Source organism: Chanodichthys erythropterus, chromosome 22 (assembly GCF_024489055.1).
Source record: "Chanodichthys erythropterus isolate Z2021 chromosome 22, ASM2448905v1, whole genome shotgun sequence".
Classification (NCBI taxonomy): domain Eukaryota; kingdom Metazoa; phylum Chordata; class Actinopteri; order Cypriniformes; family Xenocyprididae; genus Chanodichthys; species Chanodichthys erythropterus.
The window spans coordinates 26784337-26804299 of NC_090242.1; the positions used below are offsets into that span (position 1 = coordinate 26784337).

At 35.7% G+C, this 19963-nt stretch overlaps 3 protein-coding genes across 3 annotated transcripts; 2 read left to right on the forward strand and 1 right to left on the reverse strand.

Annotated features, from left to right (window-relative positions):
- Positions 1-1924: 1924 nt before the first annotated feature.
- On the forward strand, positions 1925-4413 carry cox8a (cytochrome c oxidase subunit 8A). The gene is made up of 2 exons (XM_067376204.1): positions 1925-2107; positions 4012-4413. Exons 1-2 carry the CDS (start codon positions 1988-1990, stop codon positions 4120-4122), a joined length of 231 nt encoding a protein of 76 aa, XP_067232305.1. The 5' UTR covers positions 1925-1987; the 3' UTR covers positions 4123-4413.
- Positions 4414-5507: 1094 nt separating this feature from the next.
- otub1a (OTU deubiquitinase, ubiquitin aldehyde binding 1a) lies at positions 5508-14115 on the forward strand. Its single transcript, XM_067376320.1, has 7 exons — positions 5508-5603; positions 6061-6122; positions 10155-10253; positions 10400-10518; positions 11380-11464; positions 13117-13311; positions 13635-14115. Exons 1-7 carry the CDS (start codon positions 5558-5560, stop codon positions 13830-13832), a joined length of 804 nt encoding a protein of 267 aa, XP_067232421.1. The 5' UTR covers positions 5508-5557; the 3' UTR covers positions 13833-14115.
- Positions 14116-14190: 75 nt separating this feature from the next.
- Positions 14191-19173, reverse strand: epdl2 (ependymin-like 2). The gene is made up of 6 exons (XM_067376321.1): positions 18877-19173; positions 18692-18726; positions 18405-18539; positions 18123-18309; positions 15093-15183; positions 14191-14446 (listed from the first exon to the last, which is right to left on the reverse strand). Exons 1-6 carry the CDS (start codon positions 18950-18952, stop codon positions 14320-14322), a joined length of 651 nt encoding a protein of 216 aa, XP_067232422.1. The 5' UTR covers positions 18953-19173; the 3' UTR covers positions 14191-14319.
- Between the last annotated feature and the right edge of the window lie 790 nt (positions 19174-19963).

Consider the following 19963-nt stretch of genomic DNA (forward strand, 5'->3'; position numbering starts at 1 on the left):
ATTACACACACACGTTTAGTTTAACAGTTGTTATTAAGCATTTAGTTTCAATGAATATTAATATATATAGATGATTTGTAATATAAATAAGGTATACATATCACTACATGTGACCTTGTAGTGAATCACAGTTTATTTCTGTTGCAAGGCATGTGATTGGCTGTTTGCCACTGATGTCACGGATTCATTTGCACACACGTTCCACAAACTCAGGATCAAAGCCTGAGTTGACAGAGAAAGTTGATGATCAGCATCATGGTACCAACAAAGCCGGATTGGAGTGGTTTGGTTTTGTCAACTCCTATAACCCTGAGTTTGTTCAACTAGCAACATGGTACAGGCCCCAGCTGTCATACTTTTATAACAGCTCTTGTTTTGGGTAAAGAAGGGAAGGCAGTAATACATGTATCAACTTGTCAGGTTTTGAGGTGAAGTGAGATGAGGACTCGGGTGTAGAGCAATGGGCATTTTATTTTTGTTTAAAAACAAAAAAAATCTTAAAAAGTTATATCGAAAGGAAATCTGTATACTCAGGGCATTGATATTCAATATATTCAATATATTGCTTATATTTTTAAGTAATTTATTTAGTATTATTTTAAATACATGCTCTATACTCAGAAAATACATGGAATTTAAAGTGATAGTTTGAACAAAAATGAAATTTTTTGCATCATTTATTCTCCCTCAAGTTGTTCCAACTCCGTATGAGTTTCTTTCTTATGCTGAACACAAAAGAAGATATTTTGAAGAATGTTTAAGAGGTAACAAAATATACTATGGAAGTTAATGGCAACCATCAACTGTCTGGTTAACTTACAACAAACAGTGGCACCTTTGCACATAAGACTATGTGTTCACAAAAAGGATCAGTGTGTGTTAAACAAACTGTATCCTATGGCAGAAGTGTATAAAAATGACTTTTTCTAGACAAGACTATGTCAAGATATATGCCTATATAGAAATCGGTGTCCAAAAATAACCCTGAAACTAGGGCTGTCAAACTTAATCGCGATTAATCGCATACAAAATAAAAGTTTGAGTTTGCCTAATATATGTGTGAGTACTGTGTGTAATTATTATGTATATATCAATACAAACACATTCATGTATATATCTGAGAAATATTTACAATATGTATTTATTTATATTTTTATATAATTTATATTATATATAATTGAAAATATTTTGTTCTTAAATATGATATTTCTCTTTACTATATACATTAATTTGTTTGTATTTATATATACATAATAATTACACACAGTACTCACACATATATTAGGCAAACTCAAACTTTTATTTTGTATGAGATTAATCGCGATTAATCGTTTGACAGCCCTATCTGAAACATTAACCAGTGTAAAAACCTTGAAAATTATAATATTAAGAGGTGTTCATTTTTATCAAGACACAGGTACAAAACAACTTAAAAATTAAATAAAAAATCAAAATAAATTAAATGAAAGTTACAGACTACTATTCAAAAATAAAATGGAGGCCACCAGTGTGAGAGTCTACCATGGTCATTGTGTCCAGTAGGCTTTCTTATTTTAAATTTATCTTAGGCCCTTTGAATTTTGGTGACATGCTGCCTTAGTTCTTAATAATTTAACAGTAAATAATATATTGTCATAGCATGCACACAAGGATCTGTCAACTGGCACATGTTCTGCTAGGTTCATTAGTTCATACAAAGCCAGGCAATGTAAGAGGTTAAAAGAGGATTGCTTAGTGACCATTTAACTGTCACCATGAAGTACATAACTACACACATGTAATGAATAATCTTAATAATGTATAACTAGTGACGGTGCAAGACTGTTTATTTTTAACTGTCTAAACTAGAAATGGGTTATGCACAAAAAAACTACAACTCCCACACGCATACGTATGTTTCCCATGAGCACTTGCTTCAGTGCTGTCGCACATTCCGGTGCCATCTTCCTCTTCCTGTTCATTACATACTCGATTTTAGAGCAGCAAGATGTCTGGATTTCTGCGGGGAATTGCTCGGATCCGCACCGCTCCGGTTCTGCGGGGATCAACCATCACCCAGCGAGCCAACATCGCTTCGCGACCTGCTAAGGATGCGCTGGGGCCCGTTGTGAGTATCTGTAGAGAGCTGGTTGTTTCCTTAGCAGCTCGTGAAGGGCAGGCCATGACCTCCTTGGTATTCACCTTTAGACTCAATGTGATCATATGAAACATACATAAAATTAATAAAAAAAAATCAGTAGTTGGAGCTTTAATTCACACGATTTGCATTAGATTTGGACTGATGTGGTTTGGGGTTGAAGCGGCAACCAAAACCTCTATAGCGGATATTCAGAAGGTCGTAGTGTTGACAGACGATAGATGAACTGAATCTCAACATTTTTATTTATTTATATTACTTTTAATTACTATTTAAAGTAAAATCATTAGCGTTTTAAGAGCAATTGTGTAAATTTGAAGCCCAGAAAAAAAGTTTTTTTGAATTTAGTCATTATATTGTTTAGAGCATAAGAAACTAATGAAAAATAAAATTTTTGAACAATTATATTTTTTCATGTTATGTTATGTCCTCTGTGGTGGACACCAGGACTAAGTTGTTTAAAAAATAAAATGACATGAAATGACATGTACAGGCAAAAACAATGGGATTTTTTAAAAAAACCAATAAATTTTTTTTGTTGTTTTTAACCAAACTTTGTATAAAGATGATTCTCAACTATGTTATGAAAGATATAATGGAATTAATTGATATAATATTTTACTTGATGCAATATGTGGGTAAAATGGCCATACATGGGTTTTCCCATTCAATACAACGTATCAATACACTGTATCTAATTTGCATATTAATGTGTTCTTGGAGCAACATGTAATGAAAAAAGAAGTGTAATGATGGGAGCAATACTTGGCAACATTTTCATAATATTATCTAATATTTAATAGGAATATTGATATATAATTTTATTCCCTATTCACTTGTTGTATCTCCTAAAATGCCTGATAAACATGATTTAAGTCCCGGTGTCCTCTACAGAGGTCATGTATGAAATCAATATCCTGTTTTGTAACAAAAAGTCATTTTGATTTGAAACCCCATAACATTTTCCTGAGATGCTGATTTATAACAAATAATTTCAAAATTAATCAGATTTAAATGATAATTACAAAAAAAATATCATATTCCCATAAGAATTCTAATTTTCAGTCATATTTAAAGACCAAGAAGTTGTTATTGTTATGGCGAAACCTCTAAAAATTTGGTATCTCTGCAAAGCCCTGAATGTGCTCTTTAGGAAATCACTAAAGTATAATGTCCACTACAGAGGACAGAAGTCTATTCCTGGGTCCCAGTAGGATATATATTTTGTCTTCCTGTACTTCCATCTGTTAGTGTATGTTTCCGTTTTATAAATGTATAATATATAATTACTGTCAATTGATTAAAAAAAAATTAGCTATTCACACATTGTTATTAATCGTGATTAATCACACCTTACGTTAAAATCTTAAATATAGTTTTTTTTTTATTATTATTGTATAATGTCATAGCGTAATATAAACAGCATAAATACAGTATTTTAAATATTTGCTCAATGGCATCTCTTTACTAAGTACCGATACCAGTACTTCTGCTACTAATGTAAACAGAACTTGTGATAGTATTTTTCCTTACTATGGTGACATATATCCAAGTCTCAAACAAGAAAAATGGAGAGCGGGACTTGGTTTTGTCGGCATTTGACTGCCTCGTTGTGGCTTGCTATTGCTGTAATCTCATGTGAGCGTCAGTAAACACAATATTGTTGCAAGAGGCAGGGGAAAATATTTTGATTTAACAATTATAAGGGCACAAAAAAATTATTAATAATAAATACTGCAATTTCCTTTAAAATATAGATGTCGTCAATTTTCATTTCATGGTGACTTTAAGTGGTTATTATGTTGCATTCACACGATATACATATATTACATGGTTACCTAACAGTTGTTTGTGTCTTGTGTCTGTTTTTACAGGAGACAACAGCTGGTCTGGCCTTGTTTTCTCTTGCCATCCTGGGACCAGCTGGGTGGGTTCTGGCCAACCTGGAAAACTATAAAAAGAGGGATTCCGCTGCATCTGAGTGATCAATCTGTCATTGACTGAAAGCAGTTTGTCTGGTTTTATTGCTTTTAACACATTGGGACCACCATCACACAGACCTCCGACTTACCTGAACAACAGATCAGTTCCACTGCTTTGAGCCACCCAGCTACCTCCTCTCCATGCGACTGGTTACTTTCCTCCAAACACTCCGGTCTTCTTTACACTGAGCGTTTGCTCCGTTACCAACTGTGTAATAATAACATATAATCATGGGTGTTTCTTAATAACCTGGAGCTGTTACATTCAAAATAAACCATAATTTAAATCTTAAATTCTGTCTCTCTTGTTTTTTTTGTTTTTTTTGGACAATAGGCTGCTGGAACAAAGCAAGATATAATGAATTGCAATAACCTGTTGCATTACAGGTTTACATTTTAATGTCTTTTTAAATCTTATATGGTAGCCAATTCAATTAACTTAAAGGTGATACAGAGGATCTTTTCGTTGACTGAGAATCCAAAGACTGTTAGTGAGTTTTTATTTCGAGGGAACGTCTCCCAAAACTCGTGCACGAGTATTGGAACATGAGTGTTTGTTTACCACCGGCATTCGCTGTGTCGTGTTAGTGGATTCATTATGTCGGACTCACCGCGGGTACCTAATAATCTGCAGTTGTTACTCCTGTCTCCTGACAAAAACATTGCATGCGGCGCCTGTGGAGTGTGGAAAGTTACTGGAGCGCACACGTCTCTCAAAAGGAACGTAATGGCAGTGATTGACAAGCCAGAGGACCAATCACGATCATCGCGTAAACGATTGGCTGATTGGCAACAAACTTACTGAATCACACTTACTTTTCTCAAAATGATCTCAAAATATGGCAACAAACATATCTCTCAGTTATGAAAAAAAAAAAAAGATATTCAAGAAACATCATATTCGGTTGTGGTTTTCATTCCTGGTTTGCTCATTTTTAATTGTCTCCTAATTCATGTAATCAGCCATTAACTGAACTAAGTACCACACGGCCCATTATATCATTGTCACCGACATTTTATTAAAATATATTTTGACTTTTAGGTGTGTAGACCATTTAGCCTTTATTTCATAAAAAAAATTAAATAATGATATAATGTAATCAATTTACATTTATCAATTATTTTTTGTTTTAAGATAACACACAGAAAATGAATCTTCTTACAAGAGCTTGTCACTGGTGCCTTGCCTCGTTCGTGAAAAATAATAAAGAAAAAACGTTGTTCTTTAACATACCAGTAATAAGGTAAAAATGTATACTTTCCACCAGCTTTTATGGGAAAACTCAGTTCAATACACTTTTAAAAAGTCAACCATTTTTACACGTGTAAAACAATTGTGGTGCGCTCAGATAGAAAGTGAAGAATCTCAACCGGAAGTAGGTTCATCTCCAGCGGTTCCAATCAATCAGGTGACCGGAAATGACTGTTCAGCAGGAACATGGCGGAGGAGCAACAGCAGGAGATCTCTCAAAAAGAGGCTGATGGTGAGAAATACTTTACTGTTACGTGTTCAGAACCAGCGTCTGTTTAAATCAGTTCTCACATGTCGCCTATATTTTGATCTGTGTGAAGAACGGGAGCTGAGGGATGAGCAACGAGCGCTTTGCTAACCTGCTAATAACAATAGCTGAGACTTCATTGTTTATGTTTTAAAGCACTTGTTTTTGTGTCCAAATCAGTATATCATCCTGTATACAATTACTAGCTCAATATAAATGCTTAACAAAACTGCTTCCCCGTGTGTCACACAAGCGTTTAAAGTAAATGCCCTGCGGAAACAAATGTAGAAAAACCTTAACGTGCGTAGTAACAGCAATACTAACGTGTGTTCCTGACCATGTAGGGGAAAGAAGTATGATTTTTGACACTTAAGTAATCTTTGACACTAAAGTAAAGAGATTTGTCAATATTCTTCAATAAATTGTGTTTGTTCTTTGACAGGGCTGAATTGTCTTGCATATGATGAAGCCATTATTGCACAGCAAGATAAGATTCAGCAAGAGGTAACCGTTGAGCAATTTACTCATTAATTTGTAATGTCGTGATGCTTTATATTGCGCATAAGCCTCTACAGTTAAAGGTCTTTCTGCAAAGCCCTCAACAGGTCATGATTTTGCTGATTTTGCTTTGCTACAGTTGAAAGAAATTGATTAAAATTAGGTTCATTATAGTTAAGTAATTTACTGAAATAATAATAATAAGTAAAAACATAAATTTATTTTATTTTAAGTAGTTGTCATGGAATATTTCTCATTTTAATTTAGTTTTACTTGATGTACTAAAATAATTATACCTGGGGAAAAATAATCAAAACTATAACGACATTTTTTAACTCAAATTTAAATAAAAATATACAAATAAACTACTTTAAAATATTTATTAAAAATATAATTGTATTTCAATGATACAAAAGTAATGCTGATTAAAATCAAGCAAAATGTGTGACGTACTTGAGACAGTTTAATGAGGATCCAGGGTTCCTACGATCATAGAAATGCAGAAAATATGTTTTTCGGGCATTGTAATAAAAAAAATTTCTACAAGTAAGGTCTAATTTCAGTCTTTATAAAATTTTTCTTATCTATTTGTTTATTTAAAGAAAAATTATTATCCAGTAATCCTGAATGACAGAAAGACTCATGGAAATTCATTGTTAAAAAACCTATACATGTATATGGGTCATTGACGAATAAGGTTTTAAAAGTGTTTATAAAAAAAAAAAAACATAATGGAGATATCATTAAATTTGAAGTTTTTTTAAGTGTTAACAATGAGATTGTGTGTGTTATCAATTAACACTGCTTTTGTCATTTATTACAAGATATAAAAAGTAATTTGGTTTAACCAAATGACACTTGGTTATACCGAATGACGATATTTTCAGACAATGCTAACAGGCTGTTATCTAACTTGGACAAATCTAACAAAAGGACAATGAAAAATTGAAACTACATTTTCCATGTTTTATAGCGGTTGTACTGAATGACGTGATGTTTCAGGACATGCGTACGAGCAAGTGAAAACATGAATTTTTCAAATAGTTATTTATTACATTTTAATATGTTTTAATCACAAATGAATTGGCTGTATTGGCCTTTGGACTGTTAAACCGAATGACCCTTTTACACTTCAAAATCTTCTAAATACCTTTTATATCAGTGGTTTCAAACTCAATTCCTGGAGGGCCACAGCTCTGCACAGTTTTGCTTCAACCCTAATCAAACACACCTGATCCAGCTAATCAAGGTCTTCAGGATTACTAGTATAAACTTCCAAGCAGGTGTGAGTAGGCATGGGTAGTTCGACACCCAGTGTCGACACATTAGTGCTCCGAAACAGTGTTCTGGAGCATTGCTTGAAATGAGGCTGTCACGTGACCTGTGGAAATGAAGCTTCGTTATTTCCCTGACACGTCACGTCTGGATCAAACGAACGAATATTTTCTAAAGCTGGTGACGTGATTAGTAAAAAAGGAGCTGCTTAAGCTCCAGCACAGTGAAACAAATAATATTCTTGAATAAAAATATGAAATACTATAATATAAATATTTGCATTTGTTTTGTTTTTTTTAAAACAATGTGCATGTTTGTGTTGTTTTGTAAGGAGCACACAAAAAATGGTGCAATGAAAAAATCACAGACCTAATTTGGCATATTAAACAATCTATTTAGGAGGTGAAAAGATACAAGTTTGATGCGAGTAAAAACAGAAAGTCTTTATTTTCACTGTATTGTGCAAAATGCAATGAAATTTCGCTGCACACACGCGCCACCATCTTTCTGATGACTTATATGGTTAATAAATATACAAATAAATACAATGACATCCCAACGAACAAAATGAATGATACAGGTAGTGTAGGAATTTTTATTGACCACCAGGTGGCGAAGTAGAGCATGGTTTCAAAAGCTTCGAAGCAGCGATGCAGTTAGTTGTAAAAGCCTCACTGCTTCAAAAGCTTCATTTGGCACATCCCTAGGTGTGAGTTGGAGCTGGTTAAAGCTCTGCAGAGCTGTGGCCCTCCAGGAATTGAGTTTGAGACCACTGGTTTATATGTAGCAAAATATAGTTAAAACTTTTTGAATTCAATAAAAGAGATCTAGTTGTACTGCCTTACATACTTTAGGTGTCATATCTTTGTTTTTTTATTATTATTAGGGCCTTTGTACAAAATAATGACCCGTCACATTGGCCCATATATGTATGCACATGTTGCTCATTAAAGGATTAGTTCATTTTCAAATCAAAATTTCCTGATAATTTATTCACCCCCATGTCATCCAAGATGTTCATGTCTTTCTTTCTTCAGTCAAAAAGAAATTAAGATTTTTGATGAAAACATTCCAGGATTTTTCTCTACATAGTGGACTTCAGTGGCCTCCAAACGGTTGAAGGTCAAAATGACTGTTTCAGTGTAGCTTCAAAAAGTTCTATAAGATCCCAGATGAGAAATAAGGGTCTTGTCTAGAGAAACCATCGTTCATTTTCTAAAAAAAATTAAAATTTTATACATTTTAACCATAAATGCTCATCTTGAACTAGCTCTCTTCTTCTTCTTCTCTATTAGAATTCCGGCAGTGTAGACACTGCTAAGTGTATTACTGCCCTCCTCAGGTCAAAGTTTGAACTAAATTGTCATATACAATATGCTAGTGCAAGTATCTAACAATTAGTTCAAACTTTGACCTGTGGAGGGCAGTAATACATTTAGCAGTGTCTCTGCTGGAATTCTAATAGAGAAGAAGAAAAAGAAGAGAGCTAGTTCAAGATGAGCATTTATGGTTAAAATGTATATAATTTTTATTTTGTTTTTAGAAAATGAGTGATGGTTTCTCTATATAAGACCCTTATTTCTTGTCTGGGATCGTGTAGAAAGTTTTGAAGCTGCACTGAAACTAATTTTGACCTTCAACTGTTTGGAGGCCATTGAAGTCCACTATATGGAGAAAAATCCTGGAATGTTTTCATCAAAAATCTTAGTTTCTTTTCGACTGAAGACATGGACATCTTGGTAGGGCTGTCACGGTTAAGGAATTTCCCTTGCGGTATTTTTGAGCGGCTCAATAGCGCGATATGCGTTTTTACCGCCATTTTATATATATATATATATATATATATATATATATATATATATATATATAATAAACACACAAGCGGACATATTCAATAAACTAAATAGAGCGTTGAAACAGGAAGTGAAGTAACAGAAGAGAATGTCGAGTCAAAATAAGGGTCTACCTGACAGTAAGATCGTAGGGCTATTGTTATATGTATAATAGTTCCGATCCTCGAATCTGACTAAACAAGAGACTTTCTGTTGATATTTCACGAGTATAAGCAGAACTAACGTTACTCATCTCTGTGCGTTCCAGACGGGCTGTCAGTCAGTGCAGTTACATTGTTGCACCACAAGGTGGCGGCAGGGGACTTTCTTTGAGTCTTTAAACTGTTCATTCAAATGCACGTTCAAAACCGCTGATTAATTTAAAGAGCGATGTAATGAAACAAGCTGTTGAAATCATTTTAACTTTGAGCGGCACTTTATAAGGCACAGCTGTAATGCGTCGATGCTAAGGCAGAGATTTCAGTATCCTTGCAGACGACAAATACATCTCGGCCTGAAGGACAGACGCAGGTAATCGCACGCGCTCAGTCGATCTCTCTCACATTCGCTGTCTGTTTAGGCTTGTTTAGTACAAATCTACGGAGCCTCTGAAAGTTACCATGGTACACATTATGCTACCATTATTAACTTATTTATTATTTAGTATACATGCATGAAGTGTAAAACGAGAAGGACATAACCTTTCAAAAAATAGAAAAAATGCAAATATCGCGGTTGCTGCGGTTTATGCTGTCCTCTGCGGTTGGCTCGTCAAAAGCGCGGTATTATGATGTTGCGGTTATCGCGACAGCCCTACATCTTGGATGACATGGGGGTGAGTAAATTGAGGAAATTTTAATTTGAAAGTGAACTAATCCTTTAAGAAAAATCGCAAGATTCACTCTTTAACCCACCCTGAATGTCATTGTAGATAGCAACCAGTATTCCTCTGGTGTCAGAAAGACAGGACTTGTCTGTCCTTAAGCGAGAGTATGCTGATGATGACGCCATTTACCAGCAAAAGATAAGAGTAAGTGAACCTTTTCAATAGAGAATGAATGCTCATGAAATGCTATGCATAGATTATTATTATTATGCAGTTATCTAGTAACGTACCCTTGTGCTAAGAGAGTATATAATGTTAAAATTATGTTAGTTAAACTGTTTCTTCAACAGGACTTACAGAAGAAGTACTCATCTATACGCAAAACACGGCCAGATGGGAACTGTTTCTACAGAGCCTTTGGTTTCTCACATCTGGAATCTTTACTTGAAGACAGCAAAGAATTGCATAGGTAACAACTTGCCAGCCTACATTCAAGTGAACATCATTTAATCATTTAGCTTAATAAATGATTTTCACTCCACAAAGCTAGATATTAACTCGAGAAAACGCTTCCCCGCCATTGACGAGATTTTTCATCTTTCCATGTTTTCACTGTAATACGCTAGGGGGCGCTATCAGACATCTTCTGAAAGAGTACTGAATCTCCTGATCACAACGCATGCGATATATGTAATCATATGCATGTGTAAAATAACGCGATCCCCAACATTAAACAGCATATAAATCAAAACTGAGTAATGGTACTGAATGAAATGTTGACCCAGCTTTGGTGGTCATAGTCTACTCTTGATCATCATTCTGAATCCGATCCAGATGTAGTCTTTCTCAGAAATGTGATTTTCTTTTTCAGCTTTTTGCTCAAAGTTGCTTTTTTATTAAACTTGCCCACATTCAAGTAAAAAAAATGCATGAAGCTAGAATAAACCCTTTTTTTTGTTTGTTTGTTTAAAAGCAGAGGATCTGTTCTTACTTTTGATATATTACATGTTCAGATATTATTACAATAAAATATTCTGGGGGCCATGAAATTGTGAAAATGATCAAAAACACTGGTGGGGAACGGCCAACTTAAAAAAAATAAATAAATAAATAAAAAACGCTGACGGGTAAAGAGTTGAACATGAAATATGTTCTAAGTCGCAGTGATTGTCACATCATGCAGCGTTTTCACTTTCAGTGTGGACAGACAAACTACTTGTGTCAAGCCTGATAAGATAATTTCCATGAAAGTATGAGGAGAAGATAAAACTTGGTTTCAAGTATCAAGTATCTCCTCTAAGACTCTTGTTTGGTTCTGTTCACTTGGCAGATTCAAGGCTATTGCTGCCCAGAGTAAACTGGATCTGGTGAGCCAAGGTTTCACAGAATTCACCATTGAAGATTTTCACAACACAGTAAGTCTTTGGAAGAATGTTTATTTTAAATCTATTTTTAATATACTATTTATATTATTTATTAAAGGCACAATATGTAATTTTTTGCCACTAGAGGTCGCTTATTCAAAACAAAGGCGTAGCTTGATGCCGCCTTGATCTTGCAGGATCATGGGAGGTGTTGTCTTCACGTCTAAGAATTCGACGGAACTCGGGCAAAAATCATATTCATCGATGAGCTAATGTATTAAAGATTTATTAACATCACTGCAGTATGAATCAGGGTGTGGCTGAAAGCCGTTAGAGCAGAACGAGGCTGCTGGAGCGATTGCTAATGAGAGACAAGCGTGACACACGGCTCGAGAGCAGCGGAGCTTTTATTATGTGGGGTAACGCACCGCTGATATGTTTTATCATATTAGATACATTTGAGTGTTAAACATTTTTGTGGTGCTACTCTGTGCGTTCACTCGGCGGCTGCTATGAGACACTTGTTGCACACTGCAGTAAGCTAAATCGATATTAGTCATGGTAAAACATGTTAATTGCTGTAAATCAAGAAAACGAGATTTAAACAATAAGACTTACTGTGTTCAGCTATATAACATGATTAGTTTTCTGTAGATGAATGTATCCAAACAGTTGCTCACCTGTCTAATAAAACACATAAAATAATAAAGCGTCTTTGGTGTTTCCATGGTTAACGCGGGTATGATATCATTGATAGGCGACGCACGGACACAGTCCGTGTCCTGGTTAAAATTGCTTATTTCTCTGGATTTAAACATTCGTGGAAACATTTGGGAAAATGTAAGTACACAAGTCAACAAAATATTTAACATCGTTCTAGTGGTTTTTGGATATTTTAATCCAGAAATCATATTGTGCCCTTAATATTTTGAATTAGCTTTTATTTTTATACTTTGTATATATCAGGTTTATTTAATTCTCTTTAGTTTTAATTCATTTTTATTTCAGTTTTTGTAATTTTAGCACTTCAGCTTATTGTATTTTAGTTAATTGCCAAAGCCACATTTCTAAAGGGATGGTCACACTACACTTTTATTTCCATTGACTTCCATTCATATGCATTGAGACTGGAAAGCAAGCTCATGTGAAGAAGTTCTTAGTATTTGGATGCATTCTAAAGATCAAATTTGGTGAACTCTGACCTGTGATTTCAAATCACGTGAAGACGTGTGACCAAAGAATCAATACGTCACGACATGACCTCTTAGCTGAATTAAAAGAATGTAGCAGGAAAGTGTAGTAGATTATACATTTTTACATTTTCCATATATTATTCTTTAATTTTAAATTTTTAAAAAATGACCTCACACTCTATAGCGTCTTATCACGACTGTCGCAGTTTCCAAAGAAAGATCACAAGCCTAAAAACAAATTTTTTGTTTTTGATTTTAATTAGTATGTCATCTTATATATTATTTCAGCTTTATTTCAACTAACTAAAATTATTTGTAATAGTTTGTTTACAACACTGGAAACATTAAATCAGTCTCGCTTCTTTGTGTTGACATTACAATTATGTATGAAAATGAGTACAACGTTTGAGATCTCATAACTCCCGTTTGCCCTTTTCTTTCTTTGGGGTTAGTTATAATCTTAAATGAATTTCTTACACAATTAATTTCCTCTTGTTTTGTTCACTGCAGTTCATGGACCTGATTGAGGCATGTGATAAGCAACCATCTGTAGGTGAGCTGCTCGGCTCATTTAATGAGCAGAGTGTATCGGATTATCTTGTCGTTTATCTGCGGCTGGTGACCTCTGGGTACCTGCAAAGAGAGGAAGACTTCTTCCAGCACTTCATAGAGGGCGGTCGCACCGTTCGAGAGTTTTGCCAACAGGTAACACTGAACAAGTCATTTGTGACTTGAAGATATGATTTATTTTTAATCCAGTTCTTATCAGTGGTGTCCAATCCTGCTCCTGGAGAGCCACTATCATGCAAAGTTTTGCTCCAATCCCAACTAAACACACTGGAACCAGCTAATCAAGGTCTTCAGGGTTATTAGAAACGTCCAGGCAAATGTGTTAGGAAAGGTTGGAGCTAAATTTAACAGGACATTGGCCCTTCAGGAGCAGGATTGGATACCCCTGTTATAGATTAACCTGTTCTTCAATGACTTTGCAACATTTTTAAACCAGCATGTCCTTCTGTTTTGGCCAGGAGGTGGAGCCCATGTCCAAAGAGAGTGATCACATTCACATTATAGCTCTGGCTCAGGCTTTAAACGTGTGCATCCAGGTGGAGTACATGGATCGAGGAGAGGGAGGAACAGTCAATCACCACATCTTCCCTGAAGGTGGAGAACCCAAGATTTTTCTCCTCTACCGACCGGGCCACTACGACATCCTGTACAAATAGCAGATCTGCACAAATTGGCTGCTAAAGGCCCCATCTGTCTCAGTGCTGTGGGTTTGACTCGACTCTAAATCTGTGAAATGTGAACCCAGCACTCAACATTGCAATTTCCTTTCAAAACCCCCCAAAGACTCTTGGAGTATTTTGAAGAATCTGTTATAGAAGCACTGGACATTGTACAGTTTATCTTTGAAAAATCTGCATAATTTTTTTTTTTTTTTCAGTTGTATATACAGAATATGGTTATTTCATTTGGTTAATTTAGTTTATTTCTTGTAGTTGAAGACTGCCTGTCATTTATGATAGGAATGGAAATTGCTTTATCCTGTTTAACTGTATTTGGCTTTCATCAGAATAAAAAGAACTTGCAGTAGTCATAGTTTGCATAGCTATGTTATTGTTTAATGTGCGTACTTAAAAGAGAAAAAAAGGGTCATCCATGCTGCAATTTAAGCTAGATATGCACTCAAACACATACACATGGTTCCTCTTACAGAAGACCGATGAAGGAGTTTGCCACAAGACCTTCTTTGGCTGGCAGTATTTCCACAGAATCACAGAATGAAGGGGGGATGAAGACGTTCGGGTCCTCTATTCCCTCCACTAGATCAAAGAAGCTGCGGAAAGAAGAAATCATGTCTAACATGTTGGCCTCTGGATCCATTTGAAGTTAATGAATTTTAATTTGCTTAAATAAAGATATTACTTTAGTGATCCTTGGGGTGTTAAACGTAAAATACAAAGATAAAAACAAATGGGATATAGTATGAAATAATTGGTAAAAAGAAGAAACCCAATCCAAAGTTGTAAAAGAATTCATATATTTAACTGTCAGAAAATGTAAATAGTGTATATGTAAAATAGAACCACGTCTGAAATGTTTACTCAGAGACTATTAGTCCTTTTGTCATTGTCAATATTAACAGAATTAGTTGTTTTTCTCTTGCTTTACTTTTACAGCATTCATGAAGCACACGTTTTGTTTTATTTATGTGCATGTAATTCTTGCATGAAGATGGCAGTGATCAGAGGAAGAGGAAAAAGCAATGTAAACACATTTAATTGGTTAAGAGGGTCACTGTTGCATAATCTCCTGTTGTTCTTCAGTGTGTTCTACAAATGTGGTTAAGTAAAGGACAAGATTGCAGACTTGATTATAGAAGTATTGTCCATGGTTCTTGTGTATTTAATGAAAGACAGATTTAAGCATGGTTATAGTTTCTGTATGGGACAGGCCAGCCTACTTTTGTTTTGAACACTAACCTTGTCATGACAGATAATTCCCTTTTCTGTGTGAAATCGAGGGTGTAGAGAGGCACGCAGCCAAACGCAGTGAAGGTCAGCAGGTAGTGTTCTGCAGAGAAATGTACAGGGAACATTAGCCAGCTAGCAAGGGCTAGAGCAAATTTTATATCGGTCCACAAGCCAAAATGACAAGTTTGTTAAAAATGAACAAAATTTAAGTCAATACTTTATCAATCCTTCTTTCAAAACATGTTTTTGTACTATGGTAAGTCTATTATAAGTTTTTATATTTTCGACCTGTCGGGATGGTTTTCGCGGGAAATTGCATCATAGGCCTATCCGTAAGAAAAGTTGTTCAGGCTACTTTGACTTTGGGAGTGGAGCGTACTAATGCTGTATTTACGTGCTATCGGAATTATCCACTGCACATGAACGCTCTCTCAATTCTCCCTTTTAAATAAAAACTGAACAGAGGAGTGGAGCTCTGAGAGGACAGTCTGCTGGCAAAAAGAGAATAAAACGAGTATCAGGATTGGCTTGGCTTTTCGGAGATAGCGAGACCTGAGGGATTTGAAATGTTGTAAAAGCGGCGTGGAGATGGCGTTTTTATTGCTCAACAGGTGAGTATACAACAGATTTTGTCATAGCTCTCTATTTCATTGTAAAGCATTAAAGGATTAGTTCACCCAAAAATGAAAATTCTGTCATTTATTACTCAGCCTCATGCCATTCCACAACCGTAAGACCTTCTTCGGAACACAAATTAAGATATTTTTGTTGAAATCCGATGGCTCCGTGAGGCTAGCCTGGTAATACCAGACTCTGCTACTTCACTTTGCTTCGTAGACAGAGTCTGGAATGGCATAATAGAGAAGTGTTTTCTCTCTCACTAGGGGGCGCTTGTCTGAAGTTTAAAATCATTGGTTACCCGTAAGCCAATCAGATACGTTTAGTTATGACGTATGTTATGTGCCTGTACAGCCGCATCGAAGCAGAGACATTATGCATCGAACTCAAATCTATGATTGAACTTCCACTGTAAACCTGTTGTAAACACATGATAAAACAAATGTTTATCAAACACTCTTCTTGTTCTGGCTTCAGTTTGAAAAAGAGTTGAATGTTCTCCATAACAGAGCGAATCGCATCCCGTGTCTCGTTTCCCATTTCCGCGGTCGTCTCGGTTTTCGATTTCTCTAACCTACAATGTAAAACTCGGCGCTTAGCATCTACGTCACGGCTCTCAGCCCGCCCTCTGTTCGTTGATTGGCCCGGCTGTTTCCAGACCGGTGGTAAACAGAAAGCTCTGACGCTGTCTCAGACTGAGTACAGAAGCGAAATGAAATTGAGCGGAAGTAGGAAGTCTGACCAGGCTACCGTGAGGCCTCCATAGCCAGCAATGACATTTCCTCTCTCAAGATCCATAAAGGTAAAGGTAAACATATTTAAATCAGTTCATGTGAGTACAGTGGTTCAATATTAATATTATAAAGCGACGAGAATATTTTTGGTGCACCAAAAAAAAAAAATTTGTTACTTTTTTGTGATTTAGTGATGACCGATTTCAAAACACTGCTTCAGGAAGCTTCGGAGCGTTATGATTCTTCTGTGTCGAATCATGATTTGGATCGCGTGTCAAACCGCCAAATCGCTGATTTGACATGCTGATTTATTATGCTCCGAAGCTTCATGAAGCAGTGTTTTGAAATCGGCCATCACTATATGTGTTTTTTTTTTTTTTTTTTTTATAAATATGTTTTTAGTACCTTTATGGATCTTGAGAGAGGGAATGTCATTACTGGCTATGCAGGCCTCACAGAGCCATCGGATTTCAACAAAATATATTAATTTGTGTTCTGAAGATTAACAAAGGTCTTACGGGTGTGGAACGACATGAGGGTCAGTAATAAATGTCATTTATTCGCATTACGCACCGTTTACCAAAACAAATGCATGCAGATGTTTTTTTAACTGCTAGAGGGCCAAAACAAAAGTTAAAAAAATAAATAATAATATATATTTTATATATATATATATATATATATATATATATATATATATATATATATATATATATATATATATGAGAGAGAGAGATTCAGATGGGGCACGTTGTATGCACACGGATGCACACGATGGGGCACAGTGTGTGTTACAATGTGCCCCTGTTAGAACTATGCTATTCTATTATATACTTTTATGAATTCTATTGATGAACCATGAGAAAAAGGTGAATAAAGACTGAGTCAATGTTCAGAAATGATTAATTATTTCTTTTATATTTATTTTTAATTATTAAAAAAATGTGATTATTTTATATGAAAAAGTTGCATTTTATGGACAAAATATTTTAGTTTGTCTTGTATATTTTTTTGATTAGATCAGATAACATTTTAAGCTGTTGTATGGTCATGTTACAATGTGCCCCACCTATGGGGCATGTCACATTTCACTTCCATTCTTTTGGGGTAAATCAAGAAAAAAAGTATACACTGTATTAATGAAGCAAAATTATTACTTAACATTTTTAGACAGTTTTATTTTAAATTTAATTTTAAAAAGTAAATAATTAGCAAACACAGGCTCTGAAAATAAGACAAAATATAGATATGTATAAAAATAAAATTAAAAAGGAGAAGGGAGGTGCAGAAAGAAGGTAGACTTCTAATTACATTCCCAACCACATTCCTGGAGACCCCCCAACACTGCATATTTTCCATATCTCCTTAATCAAACACACCTGATTATCATCAGCTCATTAGTAGAGATTTCAAGACCTGAAATGGGTGTGTCAGACAAAGGAGAGATACAAAATATGCAGTTTTGGGGGGCCTCCAGGAACATGGTTTGGAACTATTGCATCAAACTATTATGAAACTACTTATTTTTCACCAGGGTATATAAATGAAATGAAATTTAAATTATATTATAGCACAGGGATGAAAACAAAGACCATTTAGAAAAGTAAAAAACTTGGGATGTTTTATACATTTGTGTTGTTTATTGCAGTCTGTGCGAATCTTCAGGCAGCATAACGGCACACATTACCTTTTGTTTCCTCCACTGTTCCATTCCAGTTATTGACAAGCAATCCTTGTCCTTGTATAGAGCTGCTACCCAAGACCATTTGATTCAGGAAATTGGCATCATGGGGAACCCCAATATGTCTGAATGGTACCTTTAATGCAGTCTTAATACAAGTTTGGTTGTGGTAATGGATCTCATAGCTGACCCCCTGTTGAAAGGAGCAAGAATCAGCAATGCAATCCTCAATGATGAATTTTGCTAAATTTATGTTTTGCTATTTAATCTTAAACCGCAGTACTTTACCTCTCTAAAGAGAAGAAGCCTGTCTACAAAGAAGGTCTGGTTCTCCTCCTTCCCAGCCGCTAGAACACGGACATTCTGCCCATAGGCATCATAGGAGAATTTCTCAAAAACACGCAAGTGTTGCCCTGGAATGAACTGAGTTGGAGAGGAATATAATATTAGTGAGAACACTTTCACATAACTTACAATTAGCATTTGCATGAAGTATTTTTCTGCAGAGATAAATAACTTAATATAATAAATATGAAGTTAGGAAGAAAAATTATATGTCAAGACAGTCCACTTACTGCAGTCAATGCTCCTTCTAGCAAGGGTGGAGACTCTAGAAGTCAAGGGAGAGTAACAAGTTTCATTTAAACTTCTCAAAGGATCCAAAACAAGCATACATCCATTTTTAGTTCTTTCAAATACTAAAGCACTATAAAGTTTACTATAATGTGCAGGCAAAGGGCAGAAGGTCACGAGGTCTTACTGCAGGGTTCAGGCCTCTGTGCATAGCTGCTGAGAGCCAGGCTCAGGCAAAGTGGGATCAGAAACAGGATCTTCATCGTTACTGTAGAGTGCTGGCAGACAGGAGCCAAAGTGACTAGCAGCAGTGTTTCCGAGCCTGCCTCTTCTTATGGAGTCGAATCCGGATCATTGCTCCATGTTTTTATACTCACCCACACTAGGCCTTTTGGTTATCTGGTCAGTGATCCATTCACTAAGGGTCTTAGAGGCTTTACAAGCTACTTACTTGCATGTTTTACTTGGAATAATCATTTAGTAAGTGCAAAACAGAAGGAAGATTTGGATGTTTTTGAAGTTCCATTAACAGGAAATACTGTGAGGTGTATTTGTAGATAATGAGTGCATGTGTAAAACCAGGCCTGGGGTAAAAAATCCCCTTAGTCACATTATGACGACTTAGCATTTTATGACTTTAAAATTGCCTGCCACAGGTCAATGTTCAAGTGCAGGTGTCATATAATAATCTATAGAGAAAAACAAGATCATTTGATGATATAAAAACACTCAAATAAGTTGCTGCACTTGGCAGAACAGTGTCAACAGACACAATCTGATGATTATAGCTTTCCAAAAAGTCATCTATGTTCTATATCTGCTGAAAAACCATAAACTTAAACTAGCCTAAGCAGGTTATGGTCCCCCAGCCCCCCCAGTCCCCCAGGCTTGGAAACCAGCTAACTACACTATATTGCCAGCATTTTTTTAACGCCTTTATGTGCACATGAATTTTAATGACATCCCATTCTTAATCCATAGGGTTTAATATGGAGTTGGCCCACCCATTGCAGCTATAACAGCCTCAACTCTTTCCACAAGGTTTAGGAGTGTGTTTATGGGAATTTTTGACCATTCTTCTAGAAGCACATTTGTGAGATCAAGCAGTGATGTTGGCGAGAAGGCCTGGCTCTCAGTCTCCGCTCTAATTCATCCCAAAGGTGTTTTATCGGGTTGAGGTCAGGACTCTGTGCAGGCCAGTCAAGTTCCTCCACACCAAACTCACTCCTCCATGTCTTTATGGACCTTGCTTTGTGCACTGGTGTGCAGTCATG